This window comes from Apostichopus japonicus, chromosome 7 (genome assembly GCF_037975245.1).
Source record: "Apostichopus japonicus isolate 1M-3 chromosome 7, ASM3797524v1, whole genome shotgun sequence".
Classification (NCBI taxonomy): Eukaryota; Metazoa; Echinodermata; class Holothuroidea; order Aspidochirotida; family Stichopodidae; genus Apostichopus; species Apostichopus japonicus.
In genome coordinates this window covers 24,456,852-24,476,828 of record NC_092567.1, presented here as the reverse complement: position 1 = coordinate 24,476,828, position 19,977 = coordinate 24,456,852, and the positions used below count along the sequence as shown (strand labels likewise).

At 32.0% G+C, this 19,977-nt stretch overlaps 1 protein-coding gene across 6 annotated transcripts in view; it reads left to right on the top strand.

The window, feature by feature from the left end:
- Window positions 1-19,977, top strand: part of LOC139969834 (paired box protein Pax-6-like) — a 145,705-nt gene that overhangs the window by 57,700 nt on the left and 68,028 nt on the right. Inside the window, exons 1-2 of one of the 6 annotated variants that reach the window (XM_071975135.1) lie at window positions 15,091-16,249; window positions 18,036-18,098. The exons of 4 other annotated variants lie outside the window; for them this stretch is intronic. In XM_071975135.1, coding sequence (XP_071831236.1) covers window positions 16,108-16,249; window positions 18,036-18,098 — 205 coding nt within the window. In that variant the 5' untranslated portion in view covers window positions 15,091-16,107. Of the gene's footprint in view, window positions 1-15,090; window positions 16,250-18,035; window positions 18,099-19,977 lie in introns of those variants that run through there. One more of the 6 variants, XM_071975136.1, reaches the window with a different exon arrangement.

Here is a 19,977-nt window from a genome sequence, read left to right as displayed (position 1 = left end):
ATGGCGAATATGTAAAATACTACAGAGTTATTGGCACTTTTGAATTAATTCATTACGCTCTTTTTTATATCTTAATCATCAAAAACAAAGGAAATTGGAAAATGAAGAATCCAGAAACAAGAAGCCCCCCACCCCCCCCCCCCCGACAAAAAAAATCTAGGAGAATCAGAAAGAGAAGAATAAGAAGAAGAAACGAACTAAAAAGAGAGAGAAAAAATACGAATAAAAAACAGGCTGCAAATGATCTGCGCCTTAGAATATGTATGATTTAAATTACACCTAGGGCAACAATGAGAAGAAATAATGGTGGCGGTATATCTCACTGCCGAATCGGAAATAAGAGTTGTATTAAAATAAAGAGAGCGACAAGGCCAAGGCAGTGAGTTGATCGATACGGATCCGTAGGAAGCAGGTGCAGACAATGTGACTAGCGCGTAAACGACTGAAGGGCACAATATTGTAAATACAACTAACTACCATATATATATATATATATGTATGTCAGTATAGCGAATAGTCTTACGCTACATGATGGTAGCTTTTAACGACTATCCACCCAGTAAATGAATTTTCGTTTATATCCAAGTTGTACTTTTCTTCACCCGATACACATAGAGAACCCAGTTACTACTGCAGTAAATCTTACGTTTTGTACCAAAGTAAAAACTGGATCGTGCTATAATTCGGTAGCATGTGCTATATATTAGGATTACAGTAAGAACCGAGGATATGTGTAATTCCAACAAATCCAGTTGTTTGGGATTTGTTGGAATTACAATTATCCTCAGTTCTTACTGAAAACTTAATAGCACATACTACCGATTTATCAGATTTGTCAGCACGATCCAGTATTTACTGTGGTATACAAAACTTTAGATTTAAAGTGGTTACTGTAATCTCTATGTGAATCGGCTGTGTTTTTATGTTTGTATTGAGAGTACGGTGATTACGTAAACACGGCTGCAAAACTGCAATGTTCTCTTTTAATTGTTATCTTTATTACAACGGTCATGAATGTTAATCAAGTAGGTGGTGTGGTTTTCAGGGCGGACGTTAGTTTTGTGATGTCTGTGGTACACTGTCAGAGATAGCGAACCATTCAATGCAGTAGCTTACTTTGGCTTTTTTGGTAATGAGTATGAGGTGTGTATACCTGGTTACACGATGGGGAAGGTACCTTCGTTTCTGACTGGCACCACCCACCCCTCTACTCCCACCCCTCCCGACAAAACTATGTTTATATGCCACCGATGTTTAAACTGCTGTATATATATATATACTTAGTATAATCAGGACACAGATTAAATGACATATTTCAGTTGCATTTTCACTACAGATAAGCTCACTAGTATTAGAGTGTTAATTAACATTAAAATAACTGGAAACTACACTGTGAGTCTGATTCCGGAACAGGTTCGAATTCTTTTTACTTTTTCTTTCAAAATGAAAGAAAGCTTATCATCGGTCAATATTTTCATCTCAATCATTCTATAATAAAAAGGAACTTTAGCCACGAAAACCTAATATAATAGATCACCAATATGACCTTAAATCTTAAATATGAATCTACTTTATTATTTACAATTTAATATTTAATATTCTTAAGCTTTAAGAAATAAAAAAACCTTTCCTGCATGTTTCGTACCTCCAAGTCAGACCCAGATAACGGTAGGTGTGAAAATGAAACATGTTAACGGATTCTTGGTCATAAGAAACTTCAATGGAGTAAACAATAGATTTTGTATTTTAATCGATCTGTAGTGAACTTGTTAGAAAATTTTAGGACAATGTATCTTAGACCACAATAGCCTCATGTTAACTAACGTCTTCCTCACGTGGGTGTCCTTCCATCACGATTAAAAATATGATATCGTAAATAAACTGTATGTATGATGCAGCACCTTACTTCCAGGTAATAATAAAGAAAAATAATTTTGTCAATAGGACTTAAAAACCCTAAAAACTTTCCCCTGTAGAGAAATTGTTTTCAAAAGTTTCTTCAACCTACAAACCTTTTTTAGGTGACTGAGTAAATTTTTCCAAAAGAAATAAAAAATAAAAAAGTTACCGTACGTCTTTTATCCTCTACCGTAGTACTTGGCTTCTTTTGCACTTTATTCCGGACTGGCAGCTTCGACGTAATCAGGTGCATATGATTTATGCACAACCAATGACAAACCGAGCGTGCAAAAGAGGAAATACCACGAATGCACTGTTATAGGTTGACTTTGTGGTTTCTATTCCTTCAGATTTTGAAGAAGAAGAAGAAGTAGAAAAAATTCAATCGCACCCGATTTCTTCATATTTTACCAGAGAAAAATGATTGAAGTCCATTATTGACGAAAAAAAAAATGTAGGCGAAAGGTGAATTGCACCTTTTTTATTTCGCCTTTCTTTTTTCTTTTCCTTTTTTATTCTCTCTTCTTGTCTTATTTTTTTGGTGATGACTTAAGTTTTATTTTTAAGAGTTTGATGGTATATTATGGTGATCGTAGTTGATGATTTTCTTCATATTTTTTGTGGAGGGGATAAGTGATAACATTACCTCATAAAAAGATTTGACGGTGTTAAAATCACTGGCAGTGAAATTTACTTTTAAAGAAACGAACAGTTTATTGCTCATCAAGGCAGAACTTCAACAACTAGAGCAAATAAGACGCTAATGCAGTTATTGGTGGAAACAAATATTCAAAAGTTCAAAACAATTTTTACCAAATCTTTATGTTTGTATATATATATATATATATATATATATATATATATATATATGTGTGTGTGTGTGTGTAAATTTGGGGGGTGGGCAAGCCTTCCCTTAAGAAAAGTAGAAATATTTTCATAACCAATTTGAAATAGCTTGAATGCTTGATCTATTTTCGAGTTTCATCGCTTCTGTTTATTGATCAATGATCTTTTCACCATCATTTTCCTTCTTCTTTAACCTGTTTTGATTATTTTGACCTCTTCTCGTCCAGTGAATATGTGATAGGATAATGTTCTTGTATGTTGTTCATCCCTGTATTGGCGTTGGGAGCACAAAATTCTTAAGGATCAACAAATGATTGGAATAATTTCAACAGACTTGAAATTGTTCTTTTCACCCTATTTCGTCGGTTTGGAATATCAGTCATTCTACTTTTTTTCTTAGCTAAAATATTAAATTTGACCGATGTTTGATTGATGTAGGCAATAAAGAGAGGTTTCCTTATCAAGTAAAACAGTTTTAGTCACGAAAGTAACTTAATATTCCTGACACTTTTGGTGTTAAATAATTCTGGTATTTTCCGCTGATGAAGCCAACGGTCTAGGGAGTCGAGAGGGGGAAGGGAGGGGGTTCCTTATCCCGGGGTTGTGTTTGTGATGGCTGATGGGCAGTGAGGCTAGTTTTTATCAATTTATATATATATAATATATATATATATATATATATATATATATATATATATATATATAATATGTTTGTTATATATTATATATGTATTTCGTAATTGTATCTGCTTTCGAAATTCTATATACTTATATTCACAGCAGAAGGCTCATACTGTGTGTTTAACCGTTAACATAATTGTGACACACGTGAATTGTTGTTTGTGAATACAGTTGAATCCATCGTTATACCTAGTATACTAATTCATTTCGTTTTGTTATTGGTATAATTGTTCAGGTGTTTTTACAACCCCTGGGAATTTCAGCAGCATGTGTGTGTGTGTGTGTGATTTCATAGAATGTTATACATACCAAGATTTAAAAAAAAAAAAAAAAAACCTTTTTTTGGGGTCTTGTTTGATTAATAGTAGGTCAACTATTTCCGTATTCCGTCGCGTTCATTTAATTTGATTAGAATAGAAGCGAAGATTCTGTTGGTTTTATATCTGCAACAAGTTGATATTAACTGAAGCTTGTAATTTATTTATCAGAACGTTATAATGTGAAATATCTGTGTTCAGCGAATCGAAGAACAAGCGGCAGGTTTTACACATGATTAGTGATTACGGAGACAATTCAAAGAGACAACTTCCATGACGGCAAAAGAAACAATCATATATACGATACACGACCATATATGTTAACATATTGTCGACCACATATAGTAACATGTAGACCACATATATTTACATATAGTCGACCACATGTGTTAACATATAGTCCACCACATATGTTATCATATAGTAGACCACATATGTTAACATATAGTCGACCACATTTATTAACATATAGACCACATGTATTAACATATAATCGACCACATATAGTGGACCACATATGTTAACATATAGTGGACCACATGTGTTTACATATAGTCGACCACATGTGTTAACATATAGTCGACCATATATGTTAACATATAGTCGACCACATATATTAACATATACAGTTATGTAGGCGACTGCATATATTAACACATATAGTTATGTATTCGACTACGTATATAAACAGACTACATATAGACCACATATATTAACATGTCGACCACATATATGTACATGTCAACGACATATGTTAATATATATTGATATGTAGTCGACCGCATATATTTACGTGTATAGTTATGTAGCCGACCACATATATTAACATGTATAGTTATGTACCAGACCACATATATTAACATGTAAAGTCGATGGCATGGATATGCATATTTAGTTGTATACGTAGTCGACTAGGTAGAATTATATGTAGAATTATTTGGTCAACCACTAGAACACAAAATAAACTAATACGTGTAGTTATGAAGTCAACCACATATATCAACATGTATAGTTATGTAGTCGTCCATATATATTAACATGTATAGTAATGTTTTAACATATTAACATATATTGTAATGAAGGAATACCTCAACTTCAAACGTTAGACAACAATCGGCCCCCATTATGATGAAAAATATTGTTTTCATGTTGTGCTACTATTTAAGTGGAACACCAAAACGCCAATCACTCTTCTTAGATTTATCTACGAATTTCTCTCCAGTTTGTATTTTTCTGCTCGAGCTTCTCTCGGAATCAACACGGATCCTTGGATGTTAGGAAATCAATAAATTACAAAGTGTTGTCATTCATTTATAAATAAAGAGTCTTATTAACTTTATTTATAGCCAAAAAAATAAAATAAATTATTATCCTGTATAGATAGAAAAACCCTTGAAAGGCTTTCATGAATATTTTAGAATTCTGTATAATTTTTTTTTTTTGTACTCAACATTTCTTTCTTCCTCAATAGAATACTCCTAAAAACATAACCTAATAAATTAAAATTGTTAAAGTGAAACTTGACCTTGGGTTTTAACAAGAAAACTGGCGATGATAATTTTACTATTTCAGATAATTAGCTACATAGCATATACTTAAACAAATCAATTAATAACATTCTATAAATGGGTGTATTTTACAACAGTTTATACCTTTCTCCATATCAAGCTAAGACATCGCTCTATCAATATATATAAGTATTTCACAGCCAGGTTCAAGTTGTTTAAAGTGCTTTCCTGAAGGTTCTAAGCCCCTCTATTTTTTTTATCTGGCGGTGTCAAAGCCGCGATAGAATAGCAACCATATTTGGTTTTCAACGTTAATGTACATAGGTAAAGCAAAATTGCATTTAATCAAAACGGTTGTATATTGCAGGTTTCACTCGTTGTGATGCTACAGGTCATTAGAAGCCAACGTGTGCAAAAGAAAGCTACAAAACACCCAAATTTGGTCTACTCTTATCAAATTTGTACAGATTATTCGTTTCTGTTACATAATTATATTACCTCTAACAATATTTTCTCACTTGGGGATTGAATTGTCTAAATTAAAACTGCGCAATACTCCTTGTACACCCTAGTGGATTGTAGCGTTGTAAGACACCATTATTAGAGAGCACTTTATGAAAATTTAAGCAACATTAGTTCCCAGTAATTTGGGATAAATACTGACGGACTGTAGGTTAATAGCTCGAGTAATTCATTAATAAGCTTTCTGCCCTCCCCCACCCTCCCCCACCCCACTCCTCGCGCCTCTCCCAGAAATCAAATGTAGTCCAGAAAATGGCTGACTTGCAGAGATCAAATAAGGAAGTTTCGAAAATTATCACGATTTCTTTATTATTCCATATCCGTTTAAAAGAGGGATGGAAAAAATCCTGTCATAATTTTATTTTATATTATTACATTACTCGATGAAATATTTCACAATTTTCAACTAACATCGTAAAACATTTGAAAAATCATAGCATATATCATAAAAAATAAAACTTTTTTACTATATAGCTAATTAGATGACACTTGAAAATGTGGTTACAATTTGGTTTTTAAATGCAGCTTTTTCGACATTTTGGTGAAGAAGAGAATAAATATTGTATTAATAAAGCTTATTAGACGCAAAAACTGAGTTCATTGCTCTGAACTTTTCCTCTAGTTTTTACAACCTGCCTGAAGTTAAGCATGCATGTATAAATAAAAATGTATTACTAATATTAGCCTTTGTTCATTTCGGTTATAGCTTTATTCTTAAGTCATCCGTCAAAATCATATCCTTTTATACTTTGTCGATTCAAGGTCGTTTCAGCAATTGCTTGCATCGTATACGGGAGAAAAGGCCATTTCGGTATATATAGGTCGTTATGTCAAGATTGTAATAACCAGAAAAACAAAACAAAAAAACTGTTTAATACTTAGTTAGATTTGTTTTTCTCATTTGATATAATTTCATGAGTTCTTGTGTCTTTTCCTGTTATCTCCATAATTATTTTAAAAAATTCTTTCTTTGCTTTTTATTGTGATTTTTTTTAAAGAAAATCAGTTGACAGGAATTTGTTTACAAGCGTAACAAAATTGTGATTTAATGCTCGATTTGTGAAAATATATTATTTTAAACCCTGTATTTGTAAATAGGCCTACCATCAAACCACCCCACCCCAATCCCCTCTCTCCCTGCGTTCGCCTATTCTCGCTCCACTTCGCATGTGCTTCTCATACCCAGAGTTGGAAATATTTGTTCAAAACATTCACAATTTTAGCTTTCTTTTAATGAAATTTAAAACCTTAATAGTCTAACGAAAACGTAGTGTGGACGCCAAATTTAATGTAGACAATATGCGTTAACAGTTATTGTTAATTAATTATTAATTTTAATTAATTAATGTAACATTGTGTTTTGTTAATTTCTCGACATATTATTCATCTTAATAACGATAATAAAACAATTCATTTAGACAGGTCAAGTTTGACATACATTTAAAACGTTATATTTTAAAATTAAGAAGATATTAAAGGAAATAACTTAGTGTCGACAATTAAAATTTGAAATCATTTCTATAATAATATGATCAAAAGTGATACTATTCGGTTCCTTCGTCTTCGTGACGTCACTTTCTTTTTCGTTATATTTTCTTTGCTAGATTCATATTGCTCACACACAATTTAGTCCATGGTGGTCTCTAACGTGGACTGTTAACTCTTTTGTTAACAGTATTGGTTGCTTTTAATTAAGCTTTTTTTTCGTTATTTTTCCAGCTTTATCATTAATTCAAAATTGTCATGACTACTAGTTTCGTAACAACGTCACCTTTCAAAAAAGGGTTCCACATTTTCTCTCTCCTCTCTCTCTCTCTGTATTCTTCCAATCCTTCGTTCCAATAAAGTAAACGTTTTTTTTCATGCTTAGTCGCATTTATACGGTCAAGGCCATCTTTGTTGACCATATGTTTAATAAAGACAGAAAGACAAGCTATGTCAAATCTTTGAAAAATGCCTGGATTTTGGCCAAACTATGGTCGCAGTGAGTTTGATCAAAATCGTTAAACTAAATAAGTCATTCCTATTACCTTTCTGAAAATCTACTTCTTGATATGCATTCAGGGAATGAAGTTAATTTTTCCCTCCATTTTATATATATACATATATATATACATATATATATATATATATATATATATATATATACATATATAAATAATACAAGTAATCACTTAGGGTACACCTCGTAGCCTTTTCCCCCTCCTCCCTCCCCATTCAATAAAAGATAATAATATAATTGTTAGAGGCGTGGAATAGAGAGCTGGACTTTTTAACGTGTCCCTGATCTAATAAAGAATCTTAGGTTATACTGGGGCTTTCCGCTCACTAAACAGTCTGAAAGACGGCTTCGGGGATCTCAAATCGTCTCGGAATCTCCCGGTCTCGGTGCGAGGTTTAAATGCAAGATATGGGAAACCCCCTACTGTGGCTTGTCAAAAGCTGAACGCCTTCTGACAGCCTACAAAAATAATCTTAATAAGCTTAAATTTTGCAAATTAATTTTGTGTTCGATATGAAAATCGTAGTGGAATAGTACACCTTTGGCCAAAATGTATATACGAATCTAAAAAAAAAGTAAAAAAGTGAAAGTAAAAATGGGAAAATGAAGTAGGAAAAAAAAAATTCTGACAAGAACCACTAAACCGATTTACACAACAGTTTACTGTAGAATGCAAAATAAAACTTGACTACATGATACCAGAAATCATTTATTCAAGGAGAAGCAGAACTTAATAGTATACTCGTGGTGTAAAACTGCCTCAATGTGTTGAGAACAATCCCATTGTTATCATTTGAGAGAGAGAGGCTTTTGATCTTGTTTCATGCCTAAGTATAATGACTTATTAAAGTCTAAAAATGACACCCTCCCCATCACCCCTCACCCTAATACTGTTTGAATTCTGTAAGTGTTCCACTGTTCTTTTCCTTCTTCGTTCCTTTGTTGTTTGTTCCTTTGTTGTTTGTTCCTTTGTTGTGTGTTCCTTTGTTGTTTGTTCCTTTGTTGTTTGTTCCTTTGTTGTTTGTTCCTTTGTTGTTTGTTTGTTTGTGTGTTGCTTTTGAAGGGTGTCTTGATCAAATCGGTTATTCTAGAATGTTGGAGACGTTGTTAATATATCCAATTCCAATGTACTATCGTTTTCGATAGTTGCTTGGTTTGTCTTTCGCCATGAAAAAAAAAAAAAAAAGGAAGGAGGGAGGGAGGGAGAAAGGGAAAGTAAAGTGTTTACCTAATGGCGTTACTGTAACATGGCACATAGAACAAGTTGACAGTCCCCTTGATATGTCTCTTTAACTATAAGATCACTTAAACAGACGAGAATATTCCACCGTTTTAAGTTTGTTTTGTTTTAGTTTTTTGGGTGGGGTATTCGGCTTATCTTCTGAACATTATTTCCACATAAGTTAAGGTATTGTGTATATATACGATAATATAACAGGTATATTCAATATCGAGAACAATATGTTACCTTCGAAACCAAAACAAATAAACTTCCAGGAACAAACTATGTAGCCTACCTTACTGCTATATCCATTTGTGTGTAGCCTAGCCTAATTTGCATCTAAAATTGAGTGCTGTTTTAGCCATTCATAATCAGCGATTTCGCCTTATTACCAGATAACTAAAAAAAAAAAACACTTCAGAAAAAAAAGGAAAAATTTCAATAAATTATGGAAGAAACAATTAGATATTTGACAGCAGAAAAAAAAATGCCTTTTTGGTCGTCAGAGTGAATACATTTAAAGAAAATGCAATTTGGAAGATCTTTTAGTTTTTGATATATTTTATTATTAATATGAAAGTTAGTCGAACTATTTACGTACATTGGTGTGGGCCTTGTAATATTCAATAGCATACAAAATGTTATCAAATTAAAACCAAATATAAAATGACATTTAAAATGACATTTTATACCTTTTTTCATGCTTTAAATACATATACCTTATCCACTTCGTATTTTAATTAAAATTGTAAATTTACATACTTAAAAAAGTTCACATGAGTTCATGCATGAGATGGTACAGTGTGAAAAGCTTGTCAACTGTGCGGCGTTACACTAAATATCAGCATTTCAATTTGTGACAAAAGGAATCTGTTTGTTTTCTGATGCAATCAATAAAATAATGTGGTCTTAAATGTTTTGTATAATAACATTCAAGCTTTCTAATCAAATCTATTTTTGAAATCGGATTAGTCAGTGACAGAAATAACATGTTTGTGTTTCACAATGAATATGAAATTGTTATATTTCACTGTCATCTTACTGCCGAAACGAACGAGACCGTGACCTTAACACATGAGTAACAAAGCTCGGTTCTTTGAGAATATTGCGTATTATATCCTGGTCAAACACTTTTCTTGGTCATTTCTGTTTTTTACGTTGTGAGTAAGGTTTGTATAATAATATAATTAATAAATAAATAATACATAAAAAGATTAAAAATAAAATAAAACATAAACGCTAAAGAAACAAATACTAATCAATATTTAGAGTATAAGCCCCTCCCCAGGTAGCCTTACCCACCTCCCTTGACGCCTTACCCCCTCACTCCGGCCACCAACGAAACCGTCTTAATAGTAAGAACAAATAACGGTAATGTTATAGATGTAAAAACCATGTTTTATATACAATAAATTAATATGGTTAGCCATACTGTTTGACATTTATGAAAGAACAACCATATACGTGTCATTAGTTGGATAGTAATAAGAAACTGCACGACATGATCTGGGGCAACCTCGTAAAGTAAAAAAAAAATCTGTTTTGCTCATTTGGCTTCAAGTGTGATTGCTGTGATTAACATTCCATAGGTCAAACTACTAAACTAAATAGTTCTAATGATGTAATCCCTGGTTTCAGCTACCTACATAACATACACAAATATAAACCACATGCGTATATAATAGCCTACGCCAATATTAACAGTTTTGAATGGTGATAATTGTAAGCATGTGCATGCATGCCATAAGAAAGAATTATTCAATAGCGCCCTCAATTTCTACGGCTGAGCTACCGATAAAACAATTATGAAAGTTGTGTAAAATGAAAAATAAAAATAAAAGCCTCCGAAAAATAAACTGAGAAATAAAATTGAAGAAAAAGTGCGTGACGGTTAATCACAATATATACTACAACATCGCTTTTTGTCGACCGAGTAGCTGTTAGTAGAGTTATACTGTAAGGGAAAGGCTGGCTAACGATAAAAAAAACCCAGAAAGAATGAGATATATATATAGAGAGGGAGAGAGAAAGAGAGAAGAAAAAAAAAAAGAATAAGCGAAAAAAAAGTAGAGGGAGAAATGCTGACCGTAATTTTACCTTCTGCGGGGGGAAAATCGGATTAAGATCGACCGTTTGAGAGAAGGGTGTGCGGCGCCTTTAAGTAGTAAGGAAAAAATTTCTTCGCGGAAGTGTTGGACGAGATTTGATTAAGCCCGCTTATAGAATGAAAGGGAAGATGTAGTGTAGATTATGAAGGGAGATAAATAGAAGCACTTTTGCTTGGTATTTTTTCCAGGGTTTTTGCACTATTTTTTGTTTGTGGCTATGTGTGATAGTCTAAGCGGCTGACTCAAGGCCTTGCTCTCACCTGTTTTAGCATCTCGGCCTTTTATAGTGGAAGATGTTTCGTATATGACAGTTACGAAGCCACCGATGTTGCGTCAATCATATATATATATATAAAAAAAAAGGGTGATAATTTTTTGGTTTGTGATGTTTTCTATCACAAAAGAGATCGACAAGAATATCTGAGGTGTTTATTCTTTTGAATGTCATTCTCTTTGTTTTAATAATTCTCTCTTTGCAGTTATTGAATAACAAATTTACTGTTAAACTTATTGTTTATTGTGAATAAAGTAGTTTAATTTAATCAACGTATAATCTTATGTTTCATATAGTCCTATAAAAATCACCGTTGAATATCACAGTATTTTGCGTTGTCTTCCTATGCAACATTTTATATTCTTTCATAACCAAAATTTATTATTTTTGTGTAGACATTGGAAGACAGCGATATAGTGTAAGAATTATAGCAAGAAGGGAAAAGTTTAGGGGAAAAAATGCTTCTAAATGGTACAAACACATGCACGCAGGCAAACAAAAGAGATAAAAACAAGCAAATGAATAAGTTCTAATAAAAATATAGGAATATTTAACAAAAAAAGGTTATACGTTATTCATATGATACTTTCAGTTTGGTTTAACAGAAAGTCCTAATTAACTGATGGTTAAACAAAATGGTAAAAACTTGTCAGTTTAATTCTGTTTCACAAAGAGAAGAGTAAGAAAATAGATTCATTTTGTCCCCATATTAAAAATTGTTTTATTTCAAGCAAACAGAAAGCAAATTTAAGGTTTAACAGATATTAAAAACATTTTGGGCGGACAGACGAAAGCTAGGAAGTTTTTTGTTTCTATTGTTTTACAATGTTTTTCAGGCCAAAATATGATGTGTTGATAAAAACATACTTTTTTGTTATGATCTAACTTGAATTTAGTTATTTTAGTCTATATTATAAAAAAGGGCTAATTAGATATGAGTAAAACACCGAGTAGCACATGAAACGTCACTCGATTAAAATGAATTTATGAATAAGAAATCTTAATATTCAAATCGGTAAGGAAGAGTTATAATATCTAAAAAGAAAAAAGAAATATGACATTATTTCATCTACCAAAATAATAGTATAGGTTATCATATGACTTTCATGTGAAATCATATGAAACGACTATGTTTCTGTCAGATTTGTATTATGTTGACTGTTTGCTTTCAAAAGTATATTATAAACAGCTTATTTATACTTCAAGGACGAACATGGTTGTTTTTAGCTCACAAAATTGAAGAAAGACTTTTTCTGTATTTTTTATTTATGTTTAAGTGTTCGTTCACAAAAGGGCATGCTAGCGAACGTTAATGCTTATTGATAGTTTGACGTATCAAAATAAAATATTTCAATATGGAATAAGTCTTAGGGTTTGAACATCGATTGTATGACATATGTGCATAATTAAAGTCTGATTTGCATATAATGTTAGGGATGAACGAGTATAGTTTCATTTATTTGTCGTTTTGGTTTTTAATCCAGTCTTTTATGTTACAAACCCATTCGTAACGTTTTTCTTCGTAATTATAAGCTTATTTCGTGGTCATTTTGTGGCTAAAAGATGTGCTTACGTGAATTTGTAAGAAATTACATGCAGTAACTGATCCAGCAAATATGATGCAAGAGAGTCACAAACAAAACAAAGAATTACAGAAAACAAACAAACAATAAAAGCAAGTATGAAGTAGGCCCAGGTGAGGTTACGTTTAGTCTTTATATATTGTTTGTTCAAATGCTGTCAATGCTGCATAATTGCGCATGCTCTAATTTCGTCAAACTTTTCTTCCATTTTCAATAAATATCTTAGGAAAGTTTCCTTTTTTTTCTGTCAATTTTCCAGTCCAGTTTGTTTTAGAATCACAGTTTTTTCCCGTGTTTTACCTTTCCAAGGTTTTGTTCCACCGATCATGTAATTACCATCGATTTAAGTTTGTAAAAAGCTTAACAGATCGCCCCACTTTCTCATTAAATATTTCATAGCCTAGTGGATGCCATCTGCGCATGCGTTGTATGCTGTCACACACGAAGACGTGTGTTAATGTGACCTCGTCATACTTACAAACGTTTACACCTATAGGCCTATATCTATAGACCCCCTGTTTGTACACGCTGCTGTTGTTGCTACTGTAATAAAAAAAAGGATAGGCCTAGATCTCTAAAACAAGCTGTCAACATTTCGGAGTGGCATGTAGTACAAAGGAAGGAAATAGTTGGTGGGCATGTAATTATACTTTTACCGGTATGAAATATCTGTGTTATGACCTTGTGAAATGACCTTCAATACCATACTGTTATACCAGACAGATTCCTGAAGTGAACCATGATTAAAAAACAAGGTAATTTGCATCTGTATTTGCATATATCTCTCTCTTCCCGGGATACTGAATATTTTTATAAAAGCAGCGAATCACCTTAAATTAATTTCATTTCTGAAATGAAGACAGTAAAAACTATTTTTGTTTTGTAAATGCGAATTTGTTTTGCTTTAAATTTATGGTCTGAAATCAGAGAGAAATGACATTACTTTTACCTGAGACTATTAAAATATTTACATATATTAATACAATAAAATAAACTATAAATTAGTTAACTTTGTCTTTATTTTTTAACAAAACATTAATTTAGTAACGATCTTATTATTATTATTTTTGAAACATTTTACCAGCATTATATTATTTCCGAAGTCTCTTTAACATTACACTTATTTGAATGACTGTTGTCTTTTCCCAAAATCAACTTAAACAATCACAAGGATTTTCGGTATTGGTTATGTTAACAATGATTGACTATTTTGTCTAATTGAGGTACTTACTTAATTTTAAGAAGAACAACGACACACGGAACGCTCACTAGAGGAATACGAAATGCATGTTGGACGGTAAATAGGAAAATAAAAATAAAAATACAATATGTGACTGTGCCATGATGGACAGAAAGAATATGGAAATTCTTTTGTTTCTTCATTTCCCATTTCTATTTAGACCGGATAGTGTTCGAACTGAACCGAAAAGACTGTTTTTTCGTAACTCTAAGGCTTCTTTATTTCTATAGGATGTCGTCAAACTTTTTTCATAAAAACTAAAATAAATCATATTTTGTTTATTTACTTGAGAGGTATTCCTATGAAACATATAGTTCAGTGTTAATAATTCCACCCATCACCGAATGTATAATTTAGTTATAAATGTAATGAACTTTTCACGCTGAATCCCAATGAAGGAAAACAAAATTTATTTTTTACTTGTAGCATTCAGTCTACAATTGAATTATGTATTTCTTGTATAGGCTATGTCCACAATTTTAATTATCTGTTGATTGTTTACAGGTTCTCTTTCATTAACCTAATAGGCAGATGGTGATATTAATAATAAAAATACATCAAACAAATTGAGGAGTGATAAATTTGTCGAGTGACTTGAAAATGTGTTACCATTATTTTAATATCATTTTTAATAAAATTTAACACCAAGTGGTATATATGCATATCATAACCATAGCAACTGCAAAATATCAAAAACAAGCAATTACGCAATAGTTTAGAGCATTATTCTAGCTTAACTATTATCTAACCAATATTTACAGTCTATGCAGCAATTATAGAATCTCAAATATAAACCGAGAATCTTTTTCTTTGTTTTTACTTCTTCTCCAATTTGTTCAAAAAAAAAAGCTAATAACGTCACATAAAAACACTTCTGTCCACTAAAAAACTTAAGTGTTTTTAACTCACATTATACACACGAGTTTCGTCCCTAACTGAAGCCAGTCAAATACACGTGCTATACAATCATATGCAAATACATGGTCATGAATAATAAACGCAATTATGCTAATGAGTTATATAGAGAGAGAGGAAAAAGTACTGTCACCGCTGGATTCCCTTCTGATATCTGCCAATCCGATTGGTCGATAGGTTTTTCTCACCCACACATCCCCTTTTATTGATCGTGTTATGTACGACGGGGTCAAGGGTAGCGAAGCATGAATAAAGAACAGTGTGTGTGGCTAACACTCACCAGTGCGTGTAGTAAAACCACCAAAGCAAGCACACTACCAAAACTTGCAGTTAGTATTATTTGTCTGTTTTCATATTGGAGTTTACAAAGCAAGAATGTGACAAATATTTCGTAAAGGCTAAGAGCGGTTTTTTTAGTTCAAACACACACACATTTACAAGAAGAAGGGAAAAAAAAGAACAAGTGAAAAAGTTGTGTTCGCCCCAGGGTTGAGTAAGGTAGTTTGTCGTACTCGTCTTTTTTCTGCTAGCAAAAGTGCACTTGTCACCGTATTATATAAATCCACTTCGACTTAACACATATCCCTGAGGCTATATATATATATATATATATACATACATGCTACGACAGATCCGTACAGCAGTGTGTATTTTACCTATCTGCTGCTAATGTTTACAACGTCAACTCTTGAGAAAGAAAAACCTTGTATTTTTGAAGAAAAAAGAGGTGGTCGCTGATTCTTTTTAAGCTTTAAGAAAGCAGGTGAATTTTTGCAAATCAGAAAAGGATTACAACTGGCGAGGAAAAATACTCTTTTTACTATACAAATGTTTTAAATAATCTTCGTTCTTGCTTGGACGCGAACAACAACTGTAAAAAAAAAAAAATAGGAATTTTTCGCTTAAGTGGTACAGTTAGTAGTATTCCTATAGGCAACCAAGTGTGACTTTCCCTTGTTTTTTGGGGGCTCGAAATACACGGACAAAAAAATGTCTTCTCAACTGCAATCAGGCGAGACTGTACAAACTGCAGCAACGGGAACACTCGCTCAAAATGGACAGGATCACACCGCCCAGTCGGAGCAGAATAATAATGGAAACCAGAAAGCTAAGAAAAGTACAAGATCGAGAGGTAAGAATATAGCTGTAAGCTTTGTTTTCATTAGCCTGGTGACAATTTGAAAGAAAAACGTCACAGTTTTAGTTGTTGTGAAAAGCTATGCTTAATTAGCTGATGAACGCACAAATCCATTCATGTAAAAAATAAAACTGTTAAAAAAAATACCAGATAATGCTGAAGAACGCACATTTGTTAAGAAAAGTGTAAAAATTCAATTTTAAAGACAAAGTGAGAAGATAACGTTGTAAGGCTTGGCTTGTTAATGAATTTTTTTCCAATCAAGTCTGTCGCTTATCTATGTTTATCAGAGGAATGTACAACATGTTCTATTTTACATGCAAAATAAATTTGTTATAAAAGTAAATAATATACTTCACGTGAGGGATATCTTTTCCCTTCAATAATGATTACAGAAACTCGTAAACAAATTGGCCATAAAATAACCCCTTTGGAGTCTAAAACATATCACCCGCATCGTACACCATCATGCATCGCTTAATTTTGATGAAAACATTTCTTGATTGAAAAGAATTTTATTAGCGTTATTAATATCTCCGTCCAGACAGAAAATATCTTAATTTTTTATCGGTTGTTTGAATCAACTTAGCCCAACCGTAATAGATAGCATTAATTTGTTTTACAGTCTGTTGCAGCTAAGGCAAGCACGTGTCATGTTATTTTTTTTGTTCTTTTCCTTCTGAAAGAAACAAAAGGCTACTTTGTTTCCTTAAAACAAAGCCATGTTTCATTTCTGTTGCTGTGAATAGGCCAAATAGGCCAAAATGTTTCTTCCGTTTTCGGGTAACAAACTTGAAGAACTCATCTCACTTTTTCTTTATAAGTCTCTGAAACATTATTTGGCAAGTATAATTTGTTCTCGTATTTTTATGTTCTTAACGAATTCGAATGTAGACAATATCCTTAGACAAGAAAATAAATTCAATTTTAAACAATAGATACAAATAAATGATTGTTAACATCAAAACACCAAAAATAAATTTATAAATCATTTCAATACTTAAAATCTAATTGTTCTATTCAGCCCTGTTTTTCATTTTAATTGCGAGATGACATTAATAGTTAAAAACTGGTTTGAGGAAAACTCTGTTTTTATATTTATAATATTATAATAGGTCAAACACAGGCAATTCCATATTTTAATGCCAGCAAAATACAATAATTCAAAAGGGATATCTGTGTAGGTTATTTGAAACTAGTGCAGGTATTCATTTGTCAAACAGAAAACATGTCTGTCCAAACAAGAAATAAAAATACCCAAATATGTTTTTATAAACTGTGCAATAGTCAAGTTTAAATCTTCCTATTTGATAAAATCATTGGAAATATCTTTCTTGTATTAATGCCATTACAACATTGCAACATTACACGGTAAGAAATCTGGTTAGTTATGTTAAAAACAAAGTAATGACATAAATGATTGGAACAATTTAAGAAGGAGAACATACTTGCATTCTACAAACTAAAATGCAAATGAAATTATTTCATATAAATGTTTGCCTCTTTAATCTATGACCATGGATTTTCTTTTAGTAATTAACATTTAATTATATTTAAACAACAATGTTAATACAACTAAACTGCAGTTTATCATTCAATACTGATAACCTAAAGTTTGTAAAAAAAATCTTTCACTTCCAAAATGTATTCATTTTGTAGTTATCTCCAAACTAAATGCAACCAGAAATGTGGACGAAATTTCGATTCCCCTTAATTTTATTTCAAGAGGTTAGCTTTGCTTTCCTTATAATAACCAACGTTCACATCCTATCTCCCAAAGGTATCCCCAACGTCTCCCGAAACTGTGTTTCTCCTGAAATTTCAAACTGTCCATCAAATAATTGTAAGTAACAAAACTTTCCTGAAATTATCCCCATATTTTATTTGTCTATTTAAGACAAACACTAACCTATATCTAAAGACTAGCACGGATGTTTAACATTTTCGGGTATAGTTTACATGAATGAGCAAAGAATATTTATCTAACTGTCCTAAATGTTATTTCTCCAATTGGTAGCAAGAATAATAGAACCTGGTTGTTGATGTCTCTTCCATATTCAACCTAATTATTTTCCAAATTGGACCAGAAATACGATCATATTGTTAATAATATGAACCATAGAAACAAACTTATGTTCAACACATTACATTAAATAAATTACCACCAGTTCGAATTTATGCCAAATTTTAACGAATTTTAGCTAACAAAATCTGTAGTTTTCTTTCCATTTTAATTTCGGTTCGGGTGATTTTGTTTATACTTAAAGAATTATAAGCGTGTCATTTAAACTTTAAAACTTCCTTACTTTGTTTTTGGGAGGGGGGGGGGGGGGTGGGTGAGAGAATGGCGAGTACTTATCAATCTTAAAAAACATTAAATTATAAGAAGATGTTAACACAATATAAATACAATTTAATTCCTTATGAATGGTATGATATGTTTTCTTAACCATCAATATATACATACACACATCAACTAAAATAGTTTCATCAGAAGACAAACAAGAAAATGTTATTTTTTTATTTAAATATCTTATCAGACTCACATAAAATATATTATTCGATAAAGTTTTAAATCAGGAAACTGATTTAATATAAAAATTCGTTGTGAATTATTCTGGTATTTTGATTATAATTTATGTTTGTCGGCTTCAGCTTCCAACCTAAGTCCTTCAAATGAGTTTATTCTATATAATACAACTCTTCTGTATGGAATAGATAGTTACATATTTTTATGATTTTATCACCATAATACCATATATAGTTAACCTTAACAGGTCTTTTTTGTTTTGCTTTTTCTTTCCATATTGTCTGTGTGTGTATATGTATGTATGTATGTGTGTGTGGGTTGGACGTAGCCTACAGGTGGGCTATAGCACGGTATCATATACATGTAAACAGTGGTATTCCCTTCTAGGCGTTTTCATGTCATAAAACCAACCAGTCATAGAGTATACACCAAAAGTAGAAAAAAAAATGGAGAAAAATAGACAAAACAGAATGGGGGATTTGTTTTCGGTTTATTTTGTTATGTTATGTATAAACTAATTGGAGTTATATGGATGGCTACATCCGTACAATAAATTTAACCCAACCTGTCAATCTTAGTGAACGATGGCACATGCACTTCTTCAAGGTTGAACGGTAACCTACATATGCACCTATATATCGTTTGGAGGAGTAATAACATCGAAGAAAGGGTACACTTCGAAAGAATAATAGCCTTTGTTAACTCATGGAGCTCTGTTTATAGCTCCATGGTTAACTTAAGATGACAAAACAATCTCGTTCCACTAGAATTGCTCGCTTTATAAACTATTTCTAACGTGAGAAATGTAATGAAATCATATGATATCTATGATATTCAAGTAGTTATCCCCGCTTGAAATATCAGCCCCGAAGAGATTTAATGATGTCCATATTGTTAATAACATTATGGATCATAACATAAAATGGTTATTGGTCTGTTTAAGTGGTTGTAAACGTTTCTGTTAGCAATATAAAGACGAATAGTGAAAATCCCTATTAATAAATTCTCTTAAGTCAAATTTCAGACAAGTTAACTTAATTTTAACTTAATTAATGATAATTAAGAAAGAAGATTTAAAATCAACATTAGGCATGGGTTGATAACGACATGCTTAAAGGAAGAAGAATAAAAATAACGAATGGCAACACATTTAAAGTTTCATTTGACTTTTCACAGCATATTAACTAACCCA